General features: G+C 42.2%; 1 protein-coding gene across 1 annotated transcript; it reads left to right on the top strand.

Annotated features, from left to right (window-relative positions):
* Window positions 1-24,775, top strand: LOC125483296 (RING finger protein 121-like). Its single transcript, XM_048597852.1, has 5 exons — window positions 1-92; window positions 336-480; window positions 6,871-7,004; window positions 9,206-9,307; window positions 22,454-24,775. Exons 1-5 carry the CDS (start codon window positions 1-3, stop codon window positions 22,572-22,574), a joined length of 594 nt encoding a protein of 197 aa, XP_048453809.1. The 3' UTR covers window positions 22,575-24,775.
* The last annotated feature ends 3,001 nt before the right edge of the window (window positions 24,776-27,776 follow it).

The following is a 27,776-nucleotide window of genomic DNA, read 5'->3' as shown; positions in this document are numbered from 1 at the left end:
ATGACGTATCAAGATGACATTAATGTGTGGTTTGTGAGAAAGCAGTTTCCAGGATTCACTAACATGCATGAGACTGTCTCAAAGAAACCTCTGTGAAATAAATACACATGCGTACAGTTATTTTTCAATATCTGTACCAACCTGTATGTGTACGGACAAAGACCACTTTCCTGAGTGTAACGTGCATGTGCACGTGCTAATTTATGGGACAGCAATTCAAAAATATTTCATTCTCTGTAAAGTGGTTTGACAATGTGAAACACGCTACACACAGCAATTTCTTAAGTGAACTTTGCTCTAAAGAGCATTTGAGTTTCCAGAATTGCATTTGATAGAATTTCTGTTTGTCTTTTCCCCAGAATAAAGCCAGAAGATGGAATGGACTTTGGAGTATCGCTGTTATTTTACGGGTTGTATTATGGAGTGTTGAGTCGTGACTTTGCAGAAATGTGTGCAGACTACATGGCATCAACAATCGGGGTAAAGTGACCCCAGAGGCAGCAACCTGTTTTATCAGCTGTTTTCCATCTGTATAGCTGCGTTAATGATTTTGTAATTACCTTCCACTGAGTGATTAGATGATATGGGGAAGATTTTATTGCCTCATAGGAACGGAATGGTTCCATCAGACTATTCAGTTAATGTTTTGGCTGATCTCTAGCACTTGCATTCACCTTTTTCCTTTGACCCTTGATACCATTATCCACAAAACTCTTTCTATCTCAGCCTTGAAAAGTCCAGTTAAAGCCCAGCCTCCATAGCCTTTTTTTTTGGAGGAGAGGGTTCCACATTTCCACTCCCTTTTGGCAGAAGAGGTGCTTCCTGACATCCTTGAATGGCCTAGCTCTAATTTTAATATGCTGCCCCCCTGTTCAGAACTCTCTTTCTTATCCTTTTCTTACTCCCTCCCTGTCTCTTCTCCCCTCTCTCATTTTCGCTCTCTTTCTCTTTCCATGGGCTCTTTTTGCTCTCCCCCTTCCCCCTCCAACCACAGGAAATAATTTTTCTCACTTTACAACTTCAGTCAGCCCAATTAAATTATCCTTTCATCTCCTAAACAAAATTAGCCAAGGTAACGTACCCTATTTTCACATTCTGTACCATTTCAACCTTTTCATCATTCTGGTGAATCTGGTATCTGCAAAAGGAATTTCCTCCTGTCCACTGCAGCCCAGATCCTGGTCCACATGCTCCTGAGCCGCTTTTTGTCCTGTCACCTGAGGGGTTCCTCCCAGAAATCTGGTGTGGCTTCCAACAATCCAGGGACACTATCCACTTGGTCTTCCGTGGCTAGGTAGATCCAAAAAAATGTCAGGAGCGAAGTCTAGAATTGTTACTCCCCTTCATTGATCTGACCAGGGTGTTTGATTCTCCAAATTGTGAAGCTCTATGGATCATCATTCACTGCTTTGATACCCATTGATGTTTGTCACCATCCTGACACTATTGTGTAACAATATATCTGGTGCTTTGGAGGGTCTAAAACTGAGACCTTTAACATCCAGCCCAGGATCAGCCCACATTGTGTGATCACCCCAACTATCATCTACCTGAACATCTTTATCCACTTCATCAGAGATGACTTACCACCTGGTGTCAGCATCCAGTATCAACTTTAGTTGCTCCTGAGCAAAAGCAAAACTCACCACTGTGGGCATTCATGGCCTTGAGTTTGCAGATGACTGCTGCATGATGGTCACTCTGCACAGGACAGGACGAAGATTTTCCACTAGCCTTCCCTGGGTCAGTTGAGCAAACCCTATATCATCTATGCTGGTGGGCTGGCTCTGAAGTTTGTGCAACACTTCCTGTCCTAAGGAGCTACTGTCAATGAAAAGGTTCAGCACAGAGTCAACAGTATGAGCACTGCCTTTGTCAATCTGCAGCCACATGTCTTTGTGGAAGTCAGTAAAGATCCTGGTCTGTAAGGTTGTTATGTTGATGAACTTCCTGCACTGCAGTGAAATCTGGACTGTCTACCAACATCATATTAAGATCCTTGAGAGCTTTCACCATTGGCATCCAGATGCCCAGAAACTTCTTCCCCTCTTCTCTTCTCCCTGCTCTCCATTAGTTCCACTTTTAGCATTAAAGCCTTTGATAAGTTTCCGCATGGTAGATTAATTAGTAAAGTTAGATCACCTAGGATCCAGGGTGAGCTTGCCAATTGGATACAAAATTGGCTTTCTAGTAGGAGGCAGAAGGTGGTGTTGGAGGGTTGTTTCTCAGACTGGAGGCCTATCACTAGCTGTGTTACACAGGGATTGGCACTAGGTCCACTTTTGTTTGTCATTTATATAAATGATACGGATGAGAATTTAGGAGGTATGGTTAGTAAGTTCGCAGATGACACCAAAATTGGTGGTATAGTTAGCAGTGAAGAAGGTTACCTAAGATTACAAAGAGATCTTGATTAATTGGAACAATGGTCTGAGAAGTGGCACATGGAGTTTAATTTCAATAAATGCAATACATTGCATTTTGGTAAAACAAACAAGGGCAGGACTTATACAATTAATGGTAGGGCCCTGGGTAGTGTTGTTGAACAGAGAAACCTAGGGGTTCAAGTACATAATTCTTTGAAATTTGCATCACAGGGTGGATAAGAAGATGTTTAGCATGCTTGCCTTCATTGCTCAGACCTTTGAATATAGGAGTTAGGGCGTCATGTTTAGGGTGTACAGGACATTTTTGAGGCCTCTTCTGGAGTACAGTGTGCAGCTCTGGTCGCACTGTTGTAGAAAGGGTATTATTAAACTAGAGAGGGTTCAGAAAAGATTTTCTAGGATGTTGCCGGGACTGGAGGGTTTGAGTTATAAAATAGGCTGGGACATTTTTCACTGGAGCTTAGGAGGTTGAGGAGTGACCTTATAGAGGTTCATAAAGTCATGAGGATCATAGATAAGGTGAATAGCAAAGGTCTTTTCCCTCAGGTGGGAAAGTTAAAAACAAGGGGGCATATTTTTACAGTGAGAGATGAAAGTTTTAAAAAGGACATGAGGCAACTTTTTTACACAGAGTCGTGGAATGAACTGCCAGGTACAGGTACAACATTTAAAAGACATTTGGATAAGTACATGAATAGGAAAGGTTTGGAGAGATTTGGGCAAAACACAGGCAGATGGGACTCGTTTGGTTTGGGAACATAGTCATCGTGGATAGTTGGACCGAAGGGTTTGTTTCCTTGCTCAGTGACTCGAAGGAAAAGGTATAAATGTTGCCCTAAAACATGGAGACATTGAGACCATTGACTAGGGGGTAGAAAGCTGTTGATTAGTTGCCATGGCAACTAATCCAACAAGGCACAAGCCACTTTGTGGCTCTGACTTGACTAAAAGGTGTAATAGTGGGGACGGAGAAGGAAGTCAACTAAGGGCTACAAATTCTATTTCTGCACACAACAGCTTGCCCCATTGCACAAAAACATGCTGATCCAAAATTTGGCTGCTCAGTTATCAAAGGCTCATCTAGCCTGATGGGCATTATATTGAATTTTGAGTGACCACTGCCAGTATCAAATCTGTACCACATTCCTTCTAATCTCTGTATATTTAAACAATTGATTTCTGTTTTCCTACTTGAGTATTCCTCTGAACACCTCAGCCTATTTAGCCAGAACATCCTGATGGTGAATTGTTATCCTCTATTACAACTGTGCTGGGAGAAATGCCCTAATGGTCATGCCCCACTATTTCAACACTCATATGATTAGTGTCAGTTTATTGATTCAGTTACCAAAATGGCCAATTCCACTCATTTGTACTACTATCAAGAATAGAAGAAAAATAACCAGGCTTTGCTAATGAATTCAAAATGATCCGTTTATTATGAACAAAATTTATTCTTAGATCGAGTGACAAATTCTGGTTAACACTTAATCTATGATTAGGAATTAAAACTATATCCCCCTAATCCCACATCCAGATACACACGCAATAAAACAAAGCAAGTTGATGCAGAGATGATTTTCTTTTTAAATAGAGGCAAAACAGAAAAGCAAATTTGTGATCCATGGATCTGGAAGCAAAGGATAAAATATATAAATCTTATTTCTGCTGAATTTTCTTTTGATGAAGCTGAATTGCTGATTGCTGTAATTTGATAAATGTCCAGTTCTGACACTAGTCAACTTGGATTTGAATTGTTGAGAATTGTCTATAGCTCCCTACTTAGGGGCTTACTAGGAAGCGACACACGTGGGTATTTGGAAACTCCTCCAAGTTGCCAGAGACATCCCTGAAGAAACAAAATTTCTAGAAATTGACTGCAGTTTCTAAGATGTCCTTTTTTACCCCTTTGACTGCTAGGCCTGCAAAAAACAAGTCTAAGCCTGAGAGGCTTAATTAGGGTAGATCTCGAGTCCTCAATGCCAGTTCTTTTCTGTAATTAGGGCAATAAACCCCATTTCTTATCTCGTTGAACTTTTCTTGTTTTTTCCGACATCACCTGAATTCCAATGAAAGCAGCAAGTGGCATATAGCAGACTTAAAATGTGGACTCCGGTTTCCAAGAAATCAGATGGTACAACTTCAAATAGTCCAAAACCTTCCACCAATTCCCAAATAGCCTGTAAATTATAAATATGTATTCCCAATGTCTCTTACCACCCCAACTCAATCCCAGGTTTCATTTGATTCTTATGCAGATGGTTTGCAGAATTGGCAGCATAATTAAAATCAATTTCTGAAGTTGTTTTTTCATCCTCCCCACTGTCCTAACGCAGAGATTGTTTTGCTGCATTTTAATGAAACTTTTGCCTTTGATGGAAGGCAAAGATTGTACGTTGAAGAAGTAGTAGATCAAAGCCATGGTGGAGGCAGACTCAATTAATATATTAGAAAGGAAATTTGAGTGTAATCCGAGGAGGAAGAATGGACGAGGTCATAGGGGATAAACGAGGATAATTGCACTTATTTGAAGTTCCAGTAAAGACATTATGGGCGGATTGACCGCCTTTAGTGCTGTAACAATGTTGTGATTCTGACAATGCAGTAAAATGTTCACTTGCAGGAAAGTGCCTGGAAAACAAATTGAGAACACACCAGATCAAAATTCCCCCAATTTGTTCTCAAAAATGTGGAAACCACAGCAATGATAAAACTCATTAGAAGCTCAAACATTAAAAGTAGATTCGCCATCGTCCCAGAGGATGATAGGCTGCTCTCCCATTAGCGAGAGATGAATGGTATGAGTTTAACCTGAGGATCACCATGTCTCGGGTGAGGTTGAGAAGGCTGGACTTCATGGTAACCTTAGCCAGTACAGGGATATTATGATACACTTGTCAAGAGTATTGAATGTGCCACAGTTTATGGAGAGTGTGATGCAGGAAGCCAGGCCAAAATAGTATTGGCGCAGTCAAGGCATTTTGTCAGTTTATTGCTTTGTTTAAGTATTCATGATCCTACACCTTGACTCGGCGACTTCACATTCATCTCCCAGCCAGAGATTTCGGACTTGAACTCCATAACCTAAATTGTTACTTCACCACAATGTCAGAGATGCTGAATCTTTTCAGCTGTTAGATCAGGGTTTTGTTGAATATTTAAAAAAAAAACTGCACAGCACTATTCACAGGGATGTTCTCTTGGCATTCATGCAGTAGATTTTATACACGTAGACCTTTGGAAGGCATTCTGCAAAGTTCAATGGAACACGTGGGAGGATCATTATAAAGGTGGAAATCCATGGAATTAAGTGCAAAGTGGCAGCATAGATATAAGATTGATTCAGGGACCAATTGGTCAAGTGGCACCTGCTCAAGGATGCCCTGTTTGGGTTCTGCCAGAGCCACTTAGCTCCTGACCTCATTACAACTTTGGTTGAAACATGAACAAAGAAGCTGAATTCTGGAGGTGATATCAGAGTGACAGCCCTTGACATCTAAGCCACATTTGGCTGAGTGTGGTATAAAGGAGCCCTAACAAAACTTTTATCAATGGGAATTGGGGCAAACTTTCCACTTGTTGGAGTCATACCCGGCACCAGGAATATGGTCGTGGTTGTTGGGGGTCAGTCATCTCATCTCATCTCATCTCCAGGACATCTCTGCAGGAGTTCTTCAGGCTAATATCCTAGACCCAACCATCTTCAGCTGTTTCATCAATGATGTTCCCTCCAACATCAGATCAGCAGTTGAGGGCTGAGGTCTTGTTCATGGTTCAATCCCTTGCACTGAAGGTTCATGTGCTGCTGCTTGTAATTCAGGTAAACATTATGCATGGAACCCATGTGATCATCAAAGTAAGGGAGATTTCTTCATAGGCCAGGCAGTATCACCAAAAGCAGGTCCTTGGGACATTTGAGGAGGAGAAAAAAAGAAAAGATTTCAATAGTGACATGGATTTTGAATTTAATCTTATTACTTTGTTCTCTATGTGGCACACTTGTGCTTGCAAAACAGCTATGTGTATTCATATACAGGGCTCAGTCAACTACAAGGGAAAATAATTTGTCCAGGCATTCTGCCTTTTCAGTTGAACAAAAATGTTTCGGGAACGCTGTTCTAGTGGCTAACTTATGGCATGACAGACCAATCAGAGTCCAATTGTCAACCAGTCAGTAGTTTTTCATGCAATGTAAATTGTTGTTCCCTATGAGGTTTGACCTACTTGTGATTCTGTCCTGATTGACTGCAAGATAAAAGGCTTTGACTGCATGTTTCTTTCTTTCAGCAATATTGTGTTATGTTCTACCAAGTGAAAAGAAAAAGTCACTTTTACATCACACCTTTCATGACCTTGAGGTGTCCCACTTTCCAGCCAGTGGATTTCTTAAATTGTTATCACTGTTATAATGTAGGAATAAGTTATTTCTGAAAGCACTGTCCAAATTGCTATCGTTGTTTGAAGTGTTTATTGTGTATTACAGTACTACAGTGCATCAGGGATGCCAACCAAACACCTCTCCAATGAAATCTGTGCAGTCTGTGGACAAAAAATCTTTGTGGATATCAATGAGGAAGGCATCATAGAAAATACCTACATGCTGACCTGTAACCATGTGTATCCTTCAAAGTGTAGGAGATACAGCAAGGAACCAAATCTGACACTTGTCAAAATGATAAATTTTGACATTTTATTTTTCAATGTCACCATGACAACACTATCAATGGTTCTTTGCAATGCAGCAATACAACTTAAGGTTAGTGCACAGAGGGATGGGAACATGTTACTGCACTTGGTCTCTGGACTGCTAATTTGGGACTTCAGATCCCAGCACGAGTGCCCATATGTTGATGCCTGTCTCTGGAAAGAAGAGAAACCAAGTCTCCCCTTTTGCTGCTTTCTGGCCACCACCCACTCATGGGCCTCTGTCCCTCCTCCGCTCCATCCCGCTCTCAGGCTTTGTTTGTCCCTCGTTCCGTCCTGCTCTCGGGCCTCATTCCTGGGGTGACCCTTTCTCTCATCCCCTGTTTAAAATGATGAAAGCAATTGGTAGGCTAAATAGGGGAGGAGGAGGTGATTATGAAATTGAATATGAGCTAGACCATTCAAGGTTATGTCAGGAGGCAATTGTTTGCACAAAGGGGTGTAGAAGTCTCTTCCTGTGCCACCTCCCACAATACTATGGATTAAAAATTTCTGTAGGCAGAGCAGAGTTAAGCCATGATTGAATTGAAAGGCAGAGCCAATTTAAGGGGCTGAATGGCCTTCTTGTGTTCCTGTGACCAGAACACCCACTCCTTGTGTGTCAACTATATTCCTGTCAGGAACTGGTGTCCCAGTGGGCGTGCATCTATATCCCCCTATCCTGCACTCTGCACATCCTCCAACTGCCTAAGTCTTGCCTCCTTGGCAGAGTGCAGTGAGCAATCCTGAACTCAACCTGTGCTGCTCATGACTGTGATGTGTGGATCATTTGTCAATTTTGCATCAATGCTAAAATTTAAGAGCAATGTGTAACTTCCTCACCAGAAGGAAATTTGTGCAGCTGTATTTGGCCTCCACACTAGAAATCTTCCAAAAATACTCCTCTGTGCCTCTGCCTGTGCTTCTGTTTTAGAAAACCCCAATACCCCCACTGTGAAGCCTGAGGTTTCTTATATTTACAGATGTAATGTCATTTTTTAGTTTGTCTTTCTCCCATTAGAATATTTGGGAAGCCACACAAAAATCCCCAACAATCTTTCCCCTATAAAGTCCCTGCAGTTGTTCAAAAAAGCAGAATAATTTGATCTTTTTTCCAGTAATAGTGTGTCCAGGCCACCTGGCCCACTGGGCAGTCACATTTGGTCGAGGCTTTGAAACCAAGCAGGATGATTTTCTCATCTTGCTGAAACACCCTTTCCCTCTAGTCTGTTCAAAAATGTACATTTTCCATCCTCTCCATTCCCTGTTCTCTTTAAAATATCATTCTGATTTTTTTTCCCCTGACCTTTATTGTATATTCTTTAAAGCCTGTCATAAAGTGCTCATCTGATTTGTCTACCATCTACTCACGTACTTTTCGTTTACTCCCTGTCATTCTCCATTCCATCCCCCCATCATTTTCCTATCCCCCATCATTCTTCTCCCCTCCCCCATCAGTCTCCCCATCTGTCGTTTTCTCACCATCTTTGTCATGTTCTTTCTCTCTCTCTCACCCCTTCTTTGTCATTTGTTTTCTCTATTTGTCTGTTTGGCTCTCTTTTCCCACCCTTCACCCACCCTTCATTGTCTATCTTTCTCTCTTCCCCTTAACGCCATTCATTCTCCCTGTCGCTCTCTCTCTCTTTCTTCCCCCCCCGCCCACTCTTCACCACTACCCTCCAACTCCAATCTTCTCTCTCTGTTCCTCTTTACCCCCGTCATTCTGTCTCTTCTCCCTGCCCCTGTCGTTCTCTCTCTCTCTCTTTCTCTCGCTTGTTCCCCCAATCCCCGCCCCTGTCATGTTCTGTTTCTTCCCAACCCCACCTTGCTGTTGCTCCCTCCACACCCCTATCCCTGTCATTCTGAAAGCACAGTAGCCAGTGGCGTGATTAAAATTCAGGATATTCAGGAAGCCAAATTTGGGAGAGTGCAGAGTACTCAGTGGGTTGTGGGGTTGGGGTATATGACCGAGATGGAGAGGGGTGAGGCCAGAGAGGAATTTGAAAGCAAGAGTGAAGAATTTTATATTGTTGATTCCACTGGATTGATGTTGCTGTTAATCTTCTGCCCTGTTACAGGTTCATGCTCCTGGCAGGCTGAGTCACGTTCTCCTTTCCTTAACCACTGTTCACCAGATTCCACGAATTCTGCATTCGAGGTTGGTGCATCGTCGGGAAGAAACAGACCTGTCCATATTGTAAAGAGAAGGTGGATCTAAAGAGGATGTTTAGCAACCCGTATCCTTCTTCCATATTGTTACATTGTGAAAAGGACAAAGGGATAGACCTGAAAATTACAGAGAGGATTCTGAGAATTATATCTGCACTTGGAGAGATATAGATTAATCAGTGATCATCAGCAAGGATTTGTTAAGAGAAGGTCCTGTTTGACAAACTTGATTGAATACTTTGAGGAGGCATCCAGGAGTGATGAGGGTAATGCATTTGATGTGGTCTACATGGACTTTTAGCAAGGCTTTTGAGAAGATGTCTCATGGCAGGCTGCACAAGGAAGTAAGATCCCCTGGGTCCAAGTCAAAGTGGCATGTTTAATTCAAAATTGGCTGAGAGGAAGGATGCAGAGTGTGATGGTGGAGACATGTTTCTGTGACTGGAAGTCTGTTTCCACTGGAGTTCCACAAGGCCCAGTGCTGGGGCCCATGGTGTTTGTGATATACATTACTAATTTGGATTTAAACAGAGGGTGTATGATCAAGAAGTTCGTGGATGACCTGAAAGCTGGTGGGTATTAAATAGAGTGGAGGATAAACTGGAGGAAGATATCAACAGATTGCTTGGGTGCACAGAGCAGTGGCAAATGAAATTCAACCCAGAATATGTGAGGTATAGCACTTAAGACAGTTAACAGGGCAAAGGATTACAGTATAAATGGTAGGGCCTTGGAAAGTACTGAAGATTAGGTGGACCTTAGTGAGTATCCACAGATCGTTGAAGATGTTAAGAAGGCATAAAGGATACTTTTCTTTATTAGCCAAAACAGAATACAGGAGCGGGGAGGTGATGCTGAAACTGTGCTGGTTAGGCCGCAACTTGAGTACTGCGTGCAGTTCTAGTCACCTAGGAAGGATGTGATTGCAGTCGAGAGGGTGTAGAGGAGGTTTGCCAGAACATTTCTTGGATTGGAGTGTCTGATCTGTGAGAATTTGTTAGGATGGGTGGTTAGGCTAAAAGGGGATCAGATGAAGCTTTATAAGATTGAGGAGTATGGATAGGATGGACAAGAAGGCACTTTTTTCCATTAGTAGGGGGTTCAGTAACCAGGACCATGGATTTAAGGAGTGAGTTAGAAGGCTAAGCGGAGAGTTGAGATTTTCTTTCACCTAGAGGGAGTATGGAACTCACTGCCTGAAAGAGCCTCTCATACTGCCCAAAACATTATTCAGATATTCACTTGCCAAAGGCTGAAAAATGGAATTAGTGTAGTCAGAACTTTGAGTGGTGTGGACACAAGGACCAAATGTTTTCCTTTTGTGTTGTAAACATTTGTGTCTGTGAGTCAGCTGACGCAAGAGCAGGAAGAGTGAATGTTCACGGCTGTATCTATCGCAGATTTAATTTGTATGAGAATCAAAGTGTTTTTGATTTTTCTTTAGGTGCGTAAAAGTAGAGACTGTCAGCTGGCATCCCAAAAACACACTCAGTGCACATGTGCAAAACATGCATGTGCAGTCCTGCCTGCCAGTGATGTCGTTCTGTCCCATTGTTCTTACTTATTGTATTTTTTCTATATTCATTCACAGGATGTTGTCATTGTTGATCAGGCCAGCATTATTGCCCATCTCTAATTGCTCAGGGGGCAGTTAAGAGCCAGTCACATTGCTGTGGGTCTGGAGTCCCATATATCCTAGACTGGGTAAGGATGGCAGTTTCCTTCCTTAAAGGACATTAGTGAACCAGTTAGGTTTTTCTGACAATCAACAATGGTTATGTGGTCACCATTAGGCCAGCTATTTATGCCAGTTTTTTTTTAAATTGAATTTAACTTTCACCATCTACCATGTTGGGATTCAAGCCCCATGTCTCCACAGCATTGGCTTGGGCTTCTGGATTGCAAGTACAGTGACATTACTGCTACATCATTATGTGCCCTATTATTTGGGCACTGCCAGGGCTTACTGGCAGGGCGTTTAATAATGTGTATATGTGCAGAGTGTTTCACATTCACAATGTGAACGTTTCAGGGCTGTCAGGAGACAGCCATAAAGGAAGTTCAGTGTTTGATTTAGAATAAAACTCGCTCGAGTCATTAAACACTCCCAGAACAGATACAGTATGAGGTTATATACAGAGTAAAGCTCTGTCTACACTGTCCCCATCAAACAGGTACAGCATGAGGTTAGATACAGAGATTCCTCTTTGTTGTCTCCACCAAACACTCCCAGGACAGGGATAGGCATATTCTAGCTATGTGACTTTTTTCCTGTTTCCCTTGTAGGGCTGTTGGTTCTTCTCAGGAGATGCTGCTAATTTGAGTGAAAAGGATTGATAGACCTGAGATTTTTAAATTGATCTCATCATACCTTTCTGCAGCTCAGCACATACCGTAGTCGTATTGCACATTATGGTAGCTTGCTTCAGCCACCTTCCCTAAAACTCAACACAAATAACTACTACCCAAAGATCTAAGAGGGAAACGAACCTACCTAATTATTTCAAATTACTAACTTTTAAATGTGTTGCATTGTCATGCCAGACAAAATAGTTTGTTCAGCCCCTATCACTAATTCTTGGAATAGTTTAGTTGGATCATTGCTGAGTCTCGCAGTGTGAGGGGTTGTTACTGTCAATAAAGGCTTTATATCAAACAGCTGTTCTCCTTTTGAAGCTAATTTCGAGCATTTAAAAAGAGCAGGCGTTTACAATCTGGTGCAGGGGGAGAATGCAAGAAAATGAACGATGTGGTTTCCTGGCACCTTGCCAGTGCTGGCTACGTGTTTGGCCAAAAAAATGTTTTGTGTTAGATGTGTGATACTGAGAAACTCTGAAAGCAATGAAACCAGTGGACCCCGTGCAGTCGTTAAGATCAAACTTGCATTTATATAGTACCATTCACAGCTTCAGTGTCCCAAAATGCTGTCTGAAGAGTCCAAAGGTGTGCAGGTTAGGTGGATTGGCAATGCTAAATTGCCTATAGTGTTCAGGGATGTGCAGGCTAGGTATTAGCTTTGGGAAATGCAGGGTTACAGGGATAGGTTGGCTTTTGAGTGGGAAGCTCTTTGGAGGATCAGTGTGGACTCGATGGACTGAATGGCCTGCTTCCACACTGGAGGGATTCTATGATTCTCTGAAGTGTGGTCCCTGTTGTAATAAACAAAATGCAGGAGCTCATTTGCGTACACAACAATATGATAATTGCCAGATAATCTTAACAATGTTGACTGAAAGAAAGATAAATATTGGCTCAGGATAATGGAGAGAGCTTCCCTATATTTCTTCTGGAATCAGAGGTATAAGTGCTGGATAAATTACTGAGACTAAAGGCTGACATGTCCCCTGGATCTGGTGGCCTTAATCCGAGGGTCATTAGAAAAAGTAGCTGCAGAGATAGTGGATTCATTGGTTGTGATATCCCAGAATTCTCCAGATACTGGGAAGGTCCTGATGGATTATAAAACCAGATAGGTAACACCTCTCTTCAAGAAAGGACAAAGGCAGAAAGCAGAAAACCATGAGCCATTTAGCCTAACCTCAATCATAGAGAAATTCATGAATCCATTGTTAAGGAGTTAGTAGCAGAACCTTTATAAAAGCTTGCAGTCAAGCAGAATGAACATGATTTTGCCAAAGAGAGCTGGTAGGTAAAGCGGAACCAGTCACTGTAGTGCATTTAGGATCTCTGAAAGGTATTCACTAAGGTGTCACATAAAAGGTTACTTTTCAAGATAAGAACTTACAGTGTTAGGGATAGCATATTAGCATGGATAAGGTAACTGAATGGCCTACCTCACTTATTTCTCATGATCTTAGAAAATAATGGTCATAGGACCAGAGTAAACAGGGCATTGGTTTGACATCTCATGTGAAAGGCAGCTCCCCCAACAATGCATCATTCCCTCAGTATGGCACTGGAATGTGTCACCCTAGACTATGTGCTCTGATTTCTGGAATGGGGGCTTAAACCCATCGCCTCCCACCCCTCTGAAGAGAGGCCAGATAGGCTCAGGATGTTTTCTTTGGAGCATAGAAGACCGAGGGAAGATCCTGACAGAGGTGTATAAGATTGAGGAGCATGGACTGGATGGATAGGAAGCAGCTGTGCCCCTAAGTTGAAAGTTCAATAACAAAGGGCACAATTTTTAACTTGAAAGGCAGGAGGTTTAGAGGGGATTTGAGGAAAACATTTTTCACCAGAAGGTGGAGGGAATCTAGAATGGACTGCCTAGGAGGGTAAGAAAGGCAGGAAACCTCAACCTTTAAAAAGTAAGTGGCTGAGCATTTGAAATGTCATCACATTTGTGACGATGAGCCAAGTGCTGAAAAGTGCGATTAGTACAGATAGATCGATGCAGACCCGATGGGCTGAAGGGCCTCTTTTGTGCTGCATGACTCTATAACCCAGTGAATCATCTTTACCAAAGCAGGTGGTCTGGCCATTTATCTCGTTGCTGTTGTGGGATCTTACTGTGTGCAATTTGACTACCTTATGTCTGCCTTACAACAGTAACTAAGTTTCCTCCTCTGTTTTTTAATGTTTTATAGGACTTACTGTACTAAGATGACAAATTTTATGACTGCAAAGATTATGAATATGTAATTTTCTAGCCCAGAGAGCTCTGAAAGTTCAGGCATTGAATATATGCAAGTCAAAGATTAAGGGAATGAAGGGATGTGAGGAAAGGGAACATAGGAACAGGAGGGCGCTATTCAGTCCCTGGAGCAGGTTCCACCATTCAGTGAGATCATGGCTGATCTGTGGCCTAACTCCATATCCCTGCCTTTCACTCATATCGCTTGGGTATTATTGAGATAAAAAATGTTGATTGTATTGAATGGCAAAGCAGACTTGAGGAATTGAATGGTCTCTTCCAGCTCCCATTTCATATGTCTTATTTCAAAAAGAACTTCAATACGATAAAGTTCTCTGGGATGTCCTGAGATTGTCAGAGAGGATATATAGAGACAGGTTTGTTCTTTGTTTTGTTGACTGTTCCTTCTCGCATGACATTGGCCTATTGTTTAACTCACCTGGAGATAGAATCTCTTGGAATTAGGGAGCGGAACACTTTTTTATACAGAGATGTTACAAAATGGAGTATCAATGGTGCAGAAGGAGGCCATTCATCCCATCTTGTCTGCATTGTCATTCTTAGCATTAGTGCCAAACTCTTCCCTCTTTCCTGTATCCCTGTACACTGTTTTTATTTAAATAATAGAAGATTTAAATAACAGACCCTAACTACTTGCTGTGTGAAAAAGTATTTTCTTGCCTTGCATTTGTTTCTTTCACAAAACACTTCAAAACTGTGCCATCTCTTTCTTGGTTTTTTTCATGTGCAGGAACAGTTTCTCCATATTTATTCTGTCCAAATCCTTCATGCTATTGAAAGTTTCTGTCAAATTTCCCCTTGGTCTTTGCCTCTCCAAGGAAAACAATCTGAGCTTCTCCAAACTCTCCTCATAACTGAAGTTTTTTCCCCCCTGAAATCGTTCTTCTGCCCTCTCTCCAGTGCATTCACATCTTGCCTAAAATGTAGCATCCAGAGCTGTACACAATACTCCAGTTGAGGTCTTAACAGTGTCCTATATAAATTCATCATAATCTCCTAGCTGTTGTACTCTCTACCCTATTAATAAAGCCAAGAACATGCATGCTTTATTAACAGCTATCCTGCCACCTTTTGATGATTTATGCACACGTGCACCCATCCTGAAGACCCATTAGTACTTTAGAGTAGACCACTCACCCCTTTGAGTCTGCTCTGCCATCCAATAAGATCATGGCTGATCTGATTTTAACCTCAGCTCTACATTACTGCCTATCCCCAATAATCTTCTTTCCCCATGGTAATCAAGAATCTGTCTACTTGCATCTTTAAAAATACTTAAGATTCTACATCCACTGCCTTTTGAGGAAGGGAATTCCAAAGACATCCCTCTAAGAGAAAAAATGTTTTCTCATCTGTGGTTTAAACAGGTACCCCCTTATTTTTAAACTATGACCCTAGGTCTAGATTCTTCCACAAGAGGAAGCATCCTTTCAACTTCAAGTCACAGAGTTATGCAGCAAGGAAACAGACCCTTTGATCCAACCATCTTTCAGTTTGTACTGTCTCTCCATGTTCTTTGTGTCAAAGTATATCACCTTGTAGTTCTCTGCATTGATCTTCATCGACTACACATCTGCCAAGTTGATGAACTTGTCAACACTGTTTTCTATTAGTTGCCAGACTTCCTTCGTAATCCCCTTTTGCTTCTGTTATTTGCTTTTTCACCTTCCTTTCCCCTTTCCCTCATGGGACGAGGACATCACTGGCTGGTCAGAATTTGTTGCCCATCCCAAGCTGCCTTTGAGAAGGTGGTGGTGAACTCTCTTCTTGAACTGCTGCACTCCATGTGTTGTAGGTAAACCCACAATGCTGTTAGGGAGAGAGTGCCATGATTCTGACCCAGTGGCAGTGAAAGAATGGTGATCTATTTCCAAGTCAGGATGATGAAGGCTTGGAGGGAAACTTGCATTCCCATGTATCTGCTGTCCTACTCCTTCTAGATGGAAGTGATTATGGGTTTGGAAGGTACTGTCTAAGGATCTTTGGTGAATTTCTGCACTGTATTTTGTAGATAGTAGTACCCAATGCTACTGAGTGTTGGTGGTGGAGGAGGGAGTGGATGCTTGTGGATGTGGTGATAATCAAGTGGGCTCCTTTGTCCTAGATGGTATCAAGCTTCTTAAGTGTTATTGGAGCTGCACCCATCCAGGCAAGTGGGGAGTATTCTGTGACACTCCTGATTTGTGCCATGTAGATGGTGGACAAGCTTTGGGGTGTAAGGAGGTGAGTTGCTCTCTGCAGAATTTCTAGCCTCTGACCTGCTCTTGTAGCCACTGTGTTTACAGGTGAGTCCAGTTGAGTTTCTGGTCAGTGGTAACCCTCAGGATGTTGATAGTGGGGGAATTCAGTGATGGTAACACCATTGAATGTCAAGGGGCAATTAGATTGTCTCATATTCTGAATCTTCTATATTCAGCTTGGTGGACTTGCTGCAAGAGCAGTTGGCATCAAAGGTAACATTCAAAGAGAAATTAGATATATACAGTATTTGAGAAGGAGAGATGTTTGGAGCCCAGAAGCAGAGGCAGTGGAGTCAGAATAATGTTGTTTCAAATTTCCTTCTGCACTATATGGTTTTGTGTTTCTGAAAAAAATTAATTATTCTCAGAAAATGGAATGTTATCATTTAGAGGAATTGTGCAGAGGAACCTGAATTTCCTGGTGCATGATTCGCAAAAGGTTAGTATACATGTATAGCAAACAATTGGAAAAGCTAGTAGAATGTTATCATTTATCCCAATGGGAATTAAATATATATGCAGTGAGGTTATGCTTCAATTATTCAGGGTACTGGTGATACCAGATGCACAGTATTGGTCACCTTAATTAAAGAAGTATATAAATGTATTGGAGGCAGGTCAAAGAGGATTTACTACTAAAAGCTAGAATGGATAAATTCTCTTTGAGGAATGGCTAGACATGCCAGGTTTGTATCCACTGTAGTTTAGAAGAGTAAAGGTCAACTGGGTTGAAGCATATAAAATCCTATGGGATCTTTACAGGGAGTGGAGAGAATGTTCCATCTTGTGGGAGAATTTAGAATTCTTCTTAAGAGGAAATGGAAGCAGAGTCTTTGATATTTTAAAGCTAAGGATAGATTTTTTTGATCAGCAGCTTGGTGAAACGTTATTGGGGACAGGTGGGAATGTGGAGTAATCAGATCAGTCATACTGGGGGGGTCAAATGGCCTACTTTTGTTGCTAATTTGTCTGGACATTAGATCAAAAGATTATCAGACCCATACATACAAACCCAAATCTTTCTGGATTCAGCCCTTTCCCTGGCCACACCTGTTGGAAGAATTCTGCAAATACTGGCTTGCAACTAATTCAGGAAACATTGATGAAAAATTCCTCTCCAACCTCAAAAAGCATCATCAGGGAAGCCCTAGATCCATTTGACTATTAACCGAAAAACTTCCTTCACAATCTCGGCAAATTTCCCAACCGTGCTTCAGGTTGTTCTACATTAAACTGATAGTTCTTGTTCTATGATTCACAGCTCCTAACCAAGCAGGTTTATTCCTCTTTTTCTGATGAAGGGTCTAGGCCCGAAACGTCAGCCTTTCTGCTCCTATGATGCTGCTTGGCCTGCTGTGTTCATCCAGCCCTGCACCTTGTTGTCTCGGATTCACCAGCATCTGCAGTTCCTACTATCTCAGGTTTATTCCTCGTTTAGCACTAATCTCTAAGGCAGTTTCATGGCAGTAATTGGGGGTGGATACTGAGCAGGAGAATAGAGAGAGAGGTCTGAAAGGACCTTTTCACTGTACCACTATCTATTGCCTAGATTATACGGTACATGAACAAAAATGTCTTGCTGTATTGTATGGTGTCTTGGTGAGACCTCATTTGGAGTATTGTCTAATTTTAATGTCCTAATCTAAAGAAGGATATACTTACTGAAGAGCCAGTACGGTAGAAGTTCACTGTGAGATAGCAAAATTCTTTTATGAGTAGACATTGAAGAAACTGAGTCTATACTCCCTAAAGTTTAAAAAATGAATTCTTACAGGGTGGATGAAAGTAGGTTGTTTCACCTGGTTGGTGAGTCTAGAACCAGAAGACAAATCTCAGAATAAAGGGCTAGGCCATTTAAGGCTGAGATGAAGATGAATCTTTGGAATTCTCTATCTCTGAGGACTGTAGAAACTCGATCATTGAGTAGGAAGAAATCACTAGATTTCTGGTGACTAATTACATCAAGGAAAATTGTGATAGAATGGGAAAGTGTGTTGAAGCAGAAGACCAGTCAGCATCTGATTGACTGGTGTTTACAAGTTCGAGGTTGAATGACTTCCTCATGTTTGTCGGTTTCTGTAATTAAGTTTTCCCAACGTGTAAAGCAGTGAGTTTGGCTTCCTGGGCTACGGAAACAGTTGGTCACCGACCTGATGAGGAAGAAATCATTGAGTTTTCCATGACTACTGTTAAAATGTGTTAGCAAAGGGAGACTGCTTACCCAGACTTGCTTCCCCTAGCAACAGAAGCAGCTCCATCTGTGTTTGAAAGTCTCAAGAATCAACTGTTCAACTTTCTGCCCTTGATGCCCTGGATTCTCATCGGGCTCAGCACCACTGATAGATAGATCCTTGATAAGCAAGGAGGGGAAAGGTTACAGGGGTAGGCAGGAATGTGAAGTGATCAGAATTGGTGCGATCTTACTGAATGAAGGAGCAGTATCAAAGGGCTGAGTGGCCTAGTTCTGCTACTAAGTCATATATTTGAGTGTTGAAATGACTTAAAGGCTATTTGGCAGCCTGCAGAAGCCTTCCTGAGGAATTTAGGTAAGGCCAGCATTTGTTGTCCATTGCTGATTGCTGTTGAGATGATGGTGAGATACTGTACTGGTAATTGAGATACTGTACTGGTAATTGAGTAGTTTGTATTTCAGGGTACAGTTAAGAGTCAACCACATCACTGAGAATCTGGAGTCACATGTAGGCCAGTCCAGAAAAGGATGGCAGATTTCCTTCCTTAAAGGACATTAGTGCTCCAGATGAGCTTTTATAGCAATGAATGATAATTTCACAGTCACCATCACTGAAACTAGCTTTACATTCCAGATTCATTTAATTTTTTTAATTAAAATAAATTCTCCAGCTGCCATGGTGAAATTTGAACGTGAGTCCAGAACATTTGCTCAGTCCTTTGGGTTACTAATGCAGTTACAGACCAATTATAGTATGGCTCCTGATAAGCTGAGGTTTTTCAGCAACTAATCAGAAGTATCTGACCACAATCACTTGTTTCTCTGTGGTCTGCCACATCTGTCCGTTATATCCTGCAACTTGCCATAAGCAATACTTCAGGAAGTGAAGTATCTGTAGGCACTAAGCAGCATCCCAGGCTGTAAAGCTCCAGGAAATCTTAAAATTTGCTATAAAAAGCCAGAGTCTATTATGTAAAATGTCCAACTTTGCAAAACATCCCTTTTTTCACTTCTCTGTAATTGCCTTCTTGCCTCCATGCCCCACTAACCCTACGGTGAGACTGGGCTTTCCCTTTAATTTCCAAGTTAGAAGGTTCACTCTTCCACTGATCCCAAATTGATGGAATCATGAAACAGTACAGCACAAAAAAGAGGTCATTCATCCCATTGCATCCAAGCTGGCTCTTTTGACATGTGGCAATCCGGTTAGTCCCACTCCCTGACTCTTTTCCCCATATCCCTGTAACTTTTCTAATTTATTTTGAAAGCCACTGTTCAATGCAGGAATGGGTTCTCGCTTTGCAATCTCCTCTCTATCCACTGCATCTCCCTGGATAGACTTGTTCCAAAATAAGCACCAAATTCCACATAGACTCAGGTAACAGAGATTAGAGTGAAGGGACGACCCTTTAGAACTGAGATGAGGAGGAATTTCTTCAGCCAGAGGGTGGTGAATCTGTGGAACTCATTGCTGCAGAGGGCTGTGGAAGCCAAGTCATTGAGTGTATTTAAGACAGAGATAGATAGGTTCTTCTTTGGCAAGGGACTCAAGGGTTATGGGAAGAAGGGCTGAGAACAGTGTTGAGAAACATATCAGCCATGATCCAATGGCAGAACAGACTCAATGGGCTGAATGGCCAAATTCTGCTTTTTTTATTGTCTTTTATCTTATGGTTCTCTGGGATAGAGAGACCCTGGTCATGCCTTCACTTGACCGTTGGAGGCAGAGTAGGAAAATCCTAATTTCCAGGGCCCAGTGCCTTTTTATTCAGCTGTTGTACTGGAATACCTTCTGAAATTCCCACCAGTTGGTGATCAAGTGAACTTAGTAAGGTTTCAGTTACTGCAAAGATTTTCATGTCACCTACTTATCGTCTTAGCATCAGTCACGCTGAGAATCTTTGTACAATTGACACAAGTATCATTTTCACAAAGCAGTTTCATTTAGGCTATAATAAGTTGGTAGAATTCCCAGAGCAGGACTGAAAAACATGAGCATAATTTCCCCCTCTGGAATCCACAGCCATGTTCCTGGAAGTCCCAACAAGGTCAATGAGTGTAATCAGAATAAAGTACAATGAGAATTCTGAGGATGTCAATTCCCATACTTGCTTGCGCTCGCACTGTCAAAATTCTGCTTACTGTGAAAATGTCAGTCAGCAGCTCCATGGAAACAGAGGACACTCAATCAGTGCAGCAGTTTTTATTCATGGCAGTGGGGTTACATGGGAAGATAACGGGCATAATTTATTTTAGATACTAAATTGCACACAATCAGTATGAACAGCTGTTTCTAGGAGATGGACGAGATTCCATCTTGCCACCAACTCATCATAGCTGCAGTCACTTGCTTGTTTAAAGAGTGTGTCATGAAGGAGGAGGGCATTAAACTGATTATATCTGTGCTAATTCTTTGAAAGTTCTTAACTAATTAGTCCCAGTCCACCTTTACTTGCCCAAAAGCTTTGCAAGCTTTTTCGTCCTGTTTCAAGTATTTATCTAATTCTCTTGTGAAAGTTATTATTTAACCTACTTCCTCTGTCCTTTCATTTAATGCTTCTCAGAGCTTAGCAGCTATTTACATATCTCTGGCTGTTCCATTTATCTTAAATGTATGTGCTCTAGTTATTGAACCCGCTGCCACTGGGTTCTCCCTCGTCATTCCCGTCAATCTCCTCCATTCTGGGAATAGCAATGACATCTTCTATTGTCTCTCTGTGCAACTAAAGTTCTTTAACACTAGCACCATTTTAGTAAATCTTCTCTGCTTCCTCTCCATTGCCTTGACATCCTTTCTGGGAGCGATGCTGCAATTCAGTTCCAAACAGTGATTTATTGAATCATAGAATGCTTACGGCATAGAAGGAGGCCATTCAGCCTGTCACACCTAAGCCATTATTTGCAAGAGCAGCTCTCTGAGTCCCACTCCCCACTTTTTCCCCTTTTTTTCTCTTTGGATAATGATCTAATTCTCTTTTGAGAGCCATGACTGAATCTGCTACCAACACCACCAACACACTTCCAGCATGTTCCAGACCCTAACCTCTCATTGTGCAAATGGTTTCTTTCATGTCACCGTTGCTTTTTGTTTTGCCACTTACCTTAAATCTGTTCCCTCTTGTTGTAGACCCTTCCACTAATGGGAATGGTTTCTACTATGTGTCCAGATCCCTCATGGTTTTGAAATCACATCTACCACATCTCCTCTCAAGCTTCTTTTCTCCCTGGAAAACAGCTCTTACTTCTCCAATCTATCTATGTAACTGAAATTCCTCAGCTCTGAACTTTATAGTTTTTGCACTCCTTAATTCTTTTACCTCTTTCCTAAAGTTTAGTGCCTTGATTGAGTGCAGTGCTCTGGTTGAGGCTGGCCTGGTATTTGAACAAGGTTAGCCTTACTTACTCTTACACTCACTTCCTCTGTTTATAAAATCCAGGATCACGTATGCTTCTCGACATAGAAAATTTCTGTTCTGCGTTTGCATAAAGTTAAAGCTTGGCCTTAAAGTAAATAGTGAAGTCGAAGTTGTTTGTGTGCATCCAGAGTAGTAGAATATGGGGGAGAGGTGGCAAATGTCATGTTTCAGTGATACAAAGCTCTGGTTCAACCATACTGGAGGCACTGGACACAGCTCTGGGAATTATGCTTTAGGAAGGTGATATTGGCCTTGGAGAGAGTGCAGCATAATCAGAATGATACCAAGACTTGGGAGTTAAATTCCACAAAAAGATTGTGCACTTTAGGTCTGGTGGTATCTGTGGAGAGAGAAACAGAGTTACATTTTGAGCCCAATGAGCTGCTAATGTTCATTTATTTCAAACTATGACCAGCAAAGCACTTTAGACTACATAACTTCACAAGTTTCATCTTTTATTTTTAAAATGAGGCTCCTTGCCTCACATGGTGTGTGTTTTCCCCACAGAAACTGTAAACATGACCAGTTGCACTGACTGACGGGTGGCAGGGTACTTGCGTGGGACGTTTGTGTCTAAAGGTGGAACATGTCAAATAGGCTTGATGTCATAAGGCATTGACTTGCACAGCTCACTGAACGCAGCACTGTAAACGTATCACTGTGTTGTCAGGATTCAGGAAGTAGATTCGTGTGTTCCTCTTTCTCAGTTGTTTCAAACCTGCAATTTCTTTAACGTAATCCTTTCCCAGCTGGGAGCGACCTCATGTCATGTACGGCCAGCTGCTGGATTGGCTGCGTTACTTGGTTGCTTGGCAACCTGTGATCATCGGACTGGTTCAAGGCATCAACTACAGTCTGGGACTGGAATAAGCTCTCCCATTCTTTTTTCCTCTCCTCCCACCCCTCCTCTGCGGCCTTCATTCCCCCTCCCCACTCTCACTCCACCCCTCTGACTCCAGTTTTGTGGAATCCACTATTCGGAATGTTTCATTACTTTCAGTTGAAAGGCTGCATCCACAAAAGTAGGAGGAGGAGAGAATGAAGGACGTCCCCACCCCAAACCCAGTGGGACATGGGGCTATTGGCTCATGGATTAGTGAGTTTCCACAGAGTAATTTTTCCCTGTTTCCCTCCAAAAGAGAATGAAGATTCAAATTATAGCAATTCTCGTACCTGTTTTCCAACCCACAGCCCCACATCTGGCTGGAATCGACAACTGCTGTTCCTCCATGAAAGGCTCAAGGAGCTGAATGGTCTGCTTCTTTTCCCACCTAACCTGTTTTCAAGGGGCTGAATGGCTGCCTTTAGTTCCTAATGTGGTGACTGCAAAGATCTTGAATTGTGAGTTTGAGAGGTGTTTTGTTTCTTGCCTCCCAATACCCAGCCTGGCCAGTGGTCCTGAAATTCTGCATTCCTCTCTAAGTGGTTTCAGTGGTTACTTGCTGCGTGCAGAACCAGGGTCGGACGAGCCAGTTAGCGCAAGCCAGGCCTGCTCCTATGAATGCAACTTAATCTTCATAAACAAACATTCAACCTTTTAGAGGGTGGAGTTCAAGGGGTAGACTACTATAATGCTGAGGCAGTTATTACAGAAACTGAGGCTATAATATTGGAGCAGCAATTACAGGAACTGGTTCTGTAACATGGGGGCAGCCATTACAGGAACTGGGTCTGTAATGTCAGGGGCGGGTGGAGGGCAACCATCACAGGAATTAGGTTTAGATTTATATTGGAGTCAGATTGAACATTATTCCTAGTTTTCCTGAGAAGATTCACTAGGGAATGAAGTAAAATAATTCCCAGAGCTGAGGAAATTTACTGAAGAGTGAGCACCATTCAGCTGATGTTGTTTTCTGCTGTACTAAAATATTGCCTTAAAGTTAGGGGGGAGGGGGAGTAAGAAAGAGCCTTTAGGATGGAACTAAAAACTGAAGTGGGTATGGGTTGACAACAGCAGGGTCAAAGATTTCAAGGGGAATATGTTAAAATCCATCCTTTTTATACTAGAAATATATTTAAAAAATACCCTATTTTTACACTCTGATCTTTTATATTGGATTGTATGGGGGTTAGTCAGCAATGCACTGGATTGCAAGTTCACCCCTTCCCCTAGCCCAGGATCACTGCACCAATATGGAAATGGCCAGTGGATATATTTGATCACATTTTGTAGTCCTCTGGGCAGATACAGAGAAATGGGTGAGTTTATGTCAGCTCATCTGCCCTCTAGTCCTTTCTAAAGTTGTTGGGTGACCACCCTGCCAGGGTATGTGAAAATAATACTGTTTTGTTCCTTGTTGTGAGGAATGAAGTGGGTTCCTCCATGGAAAGCACTCTGCAGTGTAGTGTCAACCCAAACGGCTAAATGATGGCCGGTCTCCCCTGAATTGAGTGACCTTGGGTTGCAATAAAGGTTGTTGGGGCCCCGTGTCTGTCAAAAAGGAAGAAGGCAGCGAGGTATCAGCTTCTCTTCATTGTCCAGTTACCAGCCCCTTGCACCCCAGCCCTCCCCACTATAAAGCCTGTGTTTTTGGGGGAGAGGATCTTAGGTGGCATTCACATGAAGTACAATCACCAGACTGAGTACCTGAGCTCTGTACTTACCTGGGGAATCTACTCCTGACCTTACAAGAAAGGCTGGGAGGTGCATGGAGAAGGGGCAGAACTGGAGGAGGAAGAGAGTTGGAGAAAAGTCATTGATGGTGAACAATTCTCTAACTCTTTGGTTTGGCAAGAAATGGCTGTGTTCACTAATTGGCAGCAGTCACTGAGATTGCTTTCCGACCCTGTCCACTGATTGGTATTAGAACGATATTTGGTATTTCATCTGGTCATTTATTGGCCAGTGTTCAGTTGGGACCACCAACAAGGTGAAAAAAAATTATTTCAGTCAACATTGGCTGTATTGTTTGCTCTTCTTCCCTTTCTCCCTTAGACCCTGCCACCTCAGTAAGCTGGTTTGGTCAGTATTGTCACTGATAAAACAGGCTGCCATTTCTTTGGTGTTCTGGATCTGTTTAAAAAAAAAGGTGCAATTCATATCAATAAACGGTGTACAGGTTACGATCTGACTGGGCTTTCGAGTCGATGCATCTAAATAGAAACTGTAAGATCTCGTGAATTGAAGAGATCGGGAAATGCACAGTGGATCAGTTGACATCTGGAAGAGAGAAGAGGAGTTCGTATTTCAGGTAGGGATATTCTGTCATCGCACCATGAACAGAGGAACTAGAAAATAAAGTGTGTGGAGTCAGAGGGCAGGTGTCAGAACAGATTGTTCACCGGCTTCGAGACACAAAATCGAGTGGGATAAAGAGAAGGTATTCAGAGTAGCAGGAGGTGGGAAGTAGCCTTCCATGAGGATCAGTGCTAGGACCATTGCAGCTCACTATATACATTAGCATTTAGACTATGGAATCAAAAACATAGTTTCCATATCTGCACTTAATACCAAGTAATACTTTTATTTGTTCCTGAGACAGGGGTGTCACTAACTAGGCCTGCATTTACTGCCTATCCCTAATTTGCCCTGGGGAAGGTGTTGGTGAGCTGCATACTTGAACTACTGCAGCCCATTTAATGTTGGCACACTCACAGTGTTGCAGGTTGGGGGGCGGTGGGTTCAGGATTTTAAGTCATTGGAACTGAAGGAATAGTGCTATATTTTAAAATCAGGACGGTGAGTGCCTTGGAGGGCTACTTGCAGGTGGTGGTGTTCCGATGTAAATGCTGTCTTTGTCGTAGGTAGGACGGTGTGCGTTTGGAAGTTGTTGTCTAAGGAGCCTTGGTGAATTTCTGCAGTGATTTTGTAAATGGTACATACTGCTAACACTGTGTCATAGTGCAGGGAGTGAATGTTAAATTTGGTGGAGGAGTACCAGTCAAGTGGACTGATTTGTTCTGGATAGTGTTGAGTTTTTTGAGAGTTTTTGGAAGTGTACTCATCCAGGCAAGTGGAGAGCATTCCGTCACATTACTGATTTGTGTCTTCTAGATGGTGGACAGGCTTTGGAAGGTCATGTGGTGAGTTACTCATTACAGGATACCCAATCTTTGACATGTCTTGTAACCACAATATTTATATGGATAGTCTAGTTTAGTTTCTGGTCAATGGTAACCTCCAGGATGTCAGTATTGGGGAATTCAGTGATGGTAATGCTATTGAAAGTTAGGGGCAAAGGTTAGATTCTGTCTTGTTGAAGATGGTCATTGATTGCCACTTATGTGGCATGCTTGTTATTTGCCATTTGTCAGCCCAAGCCTGGATATTGTCCAGGTCTTGCTGCATTCCGACATGGACTGCTTCAATATTGCGGAATTTCAAATGATGCTGAGCTGTACATTCAGCGGCAAACATCACTTCTGACCTTTTGATGGAGAGAAGGTCTTTGATGAGGCAACTGAAGATTGTTGGGCCTAGGGCATTGCCCTGAGGAACTCCTGCAGAGATGTCCTGGAGCTGAAATGACTGACCTCCAACAACCATGGCCATCTTCCTTTGTACTAGGTGCGAATCCAACCAATGGAAAGATGTCCCCAATTCCCATTGATTCTGGTTTTGCTAAGATTCCTTGATGTCAAACACCATCTCATGCTGTCTTGATGTTAACAGCAGTTACTCTTGCTCTGCAGTGCTGATCTCAATTCTGCCACACCTAATCATGAATAATAGTAGTAATTAAACAACTAACAAGAAACAGAGTCTCCACAAATATCCCCATCCTCACTTTTGGAGGAGCCTAGCACATCAGTAGAAAAACTAAAACATTCACAACAGTCTTCAGAAATGTGCTAAATGGATGATCAGTCTCGACTTCTTCTAGAGGATCTCAACATCACATTTGCCAGTTTTCAAATAATTTGATTCACTCCATGTGATACCAAGAAATGGTTGGAGGCACTGAATACTGCAATGACTGCATGCCTTGATAACATTCCTGGAGATTTAAGTTTGATAGAGATTGATTTATTGTTTCACATGTATAAAAATACAGTGAAAAGTGTTGTTTTGCATCCTGTACAGGCAGATCGTACCATACAAGTTGCACCAGTGTGGCAGAACAGAGTGCAGTATTACAAAGAGAAAGATCAGATTTAACGTTTGAGACGTCCATTCAGAAGTCTGATAACAGCAGGGAAGAAGGTGTTCTTGAATCTTTCCGTACTTGTATTAAACTTCTACATCTTCTGCCTGATGGAAGAGAGTATAACTGGGGTGGGAGGGGTCTTTGATTATGCTGGTTGCTTTCCCAAGGCAGCGGGAAGTATAGATGGAGTCAGTGGTGGAAGGCTGGTGTGCATGATGGACTGTGCTGGGTTCATGAATCTCTGTAGTTTCTTGCAATCTTATTGATTAGAGCTCCACCTTCAACACCATAATTCCAAACAAACTCATCTCTAAACTCCGAGACCTAGGTCTTGGCTCCCCCTCTGTAACTGGATCCTCGATTTTCTGACCCATAGACTGCAATCAGTAAGAATAGGTGACACCTCCTCCTTCACCATAATGCTCAGCACCAACGCCCTGCAAAGCTGTGGACTGGGCCCCCTATTATATTCCTTATACACTCAACAACTGTACCATGCTGTGATGCAAGCAGCTAGGATGCTTTCTTTGGTGCATCTATAAAAATTGGGAAAAGTCCTTGGAGACATGTTGAATTTCTTTTGCCTCCTGAGGAAGTAGAGATGTTGTGCTTTCTTGACCCTTGCATCACTGTAGGTGGACCAGGGCAGATTGTTGTTGATTATCAATTCCAGGATTTTGATGCTCTTGGCCATGTCCACCTCAGTATCACTGATGCAGACAGGGGCATGCCCTCCAATCCGCTTCCTGAAATCAATGACCAGCTCCTTGTTTTGTCGATGTTGATAGAGAGATTGTTGACTTTACACCATGCCGCTAAGCACTGAATCACTTTCCTGTATTCTGTCTCGTTGTTTGAGATCTGGCCTACAACAGTGATGTCATCAGCAAACTTGTAAATGGAATTGGGGCGAAATTTGGCCACACAGTTGTTGAGTGTATAAGGAATATAATAGGGGGCCCAGTCCACAGCTTTGCAGGGCGTT

This window comes from Rhincodon typus, chromosome 6 (genome assembly GCF_021869965.1).
Source record: "Rhincodon typus isolate 14 chromosome 6, sRhiTyp1.1, whole genome shotgun sequence".
Classification (NCBI taxonomy): domain Eukaryota; kingdom Metazoa; phylum Chordata; class Chondrichthyes; order Orectolobiformes; family Rhincodontidae; genus Rhincodon; species Rhincodon typus.
Note: the sequence above shows the minus strand (reverse complement) of the source record. Positions and strands in the feature narration are given on the sequence as shown.

What these genes read in the sequence shown, in the direction of transcription:
- LOC125483296 (XM_048597852.1), top strand. Translation starts at nt 1, where the DNA reads ATGACGTATCAAGATGACATTAATGTGTGGTTTGTGAGAAAGCAGTTT. An exon ending in ACATGGCATCAACAATCGGG is followed by an intron (nt 481 to 6,870) that starts GTAAAGTGACCC and finishes TGTGTATTACAG; the next exon opens with TACTACAGTGCATCAGGGAT. An exon ending in AAGAGGATGTTTAGCAACCC is followed by an intron (nt 9,308 to 22,453) that starts GTATCCTTCTTC and finishes ATCCTTTCCCAG; the next exon opens with CTGGGAGCGACCTCATGTCA.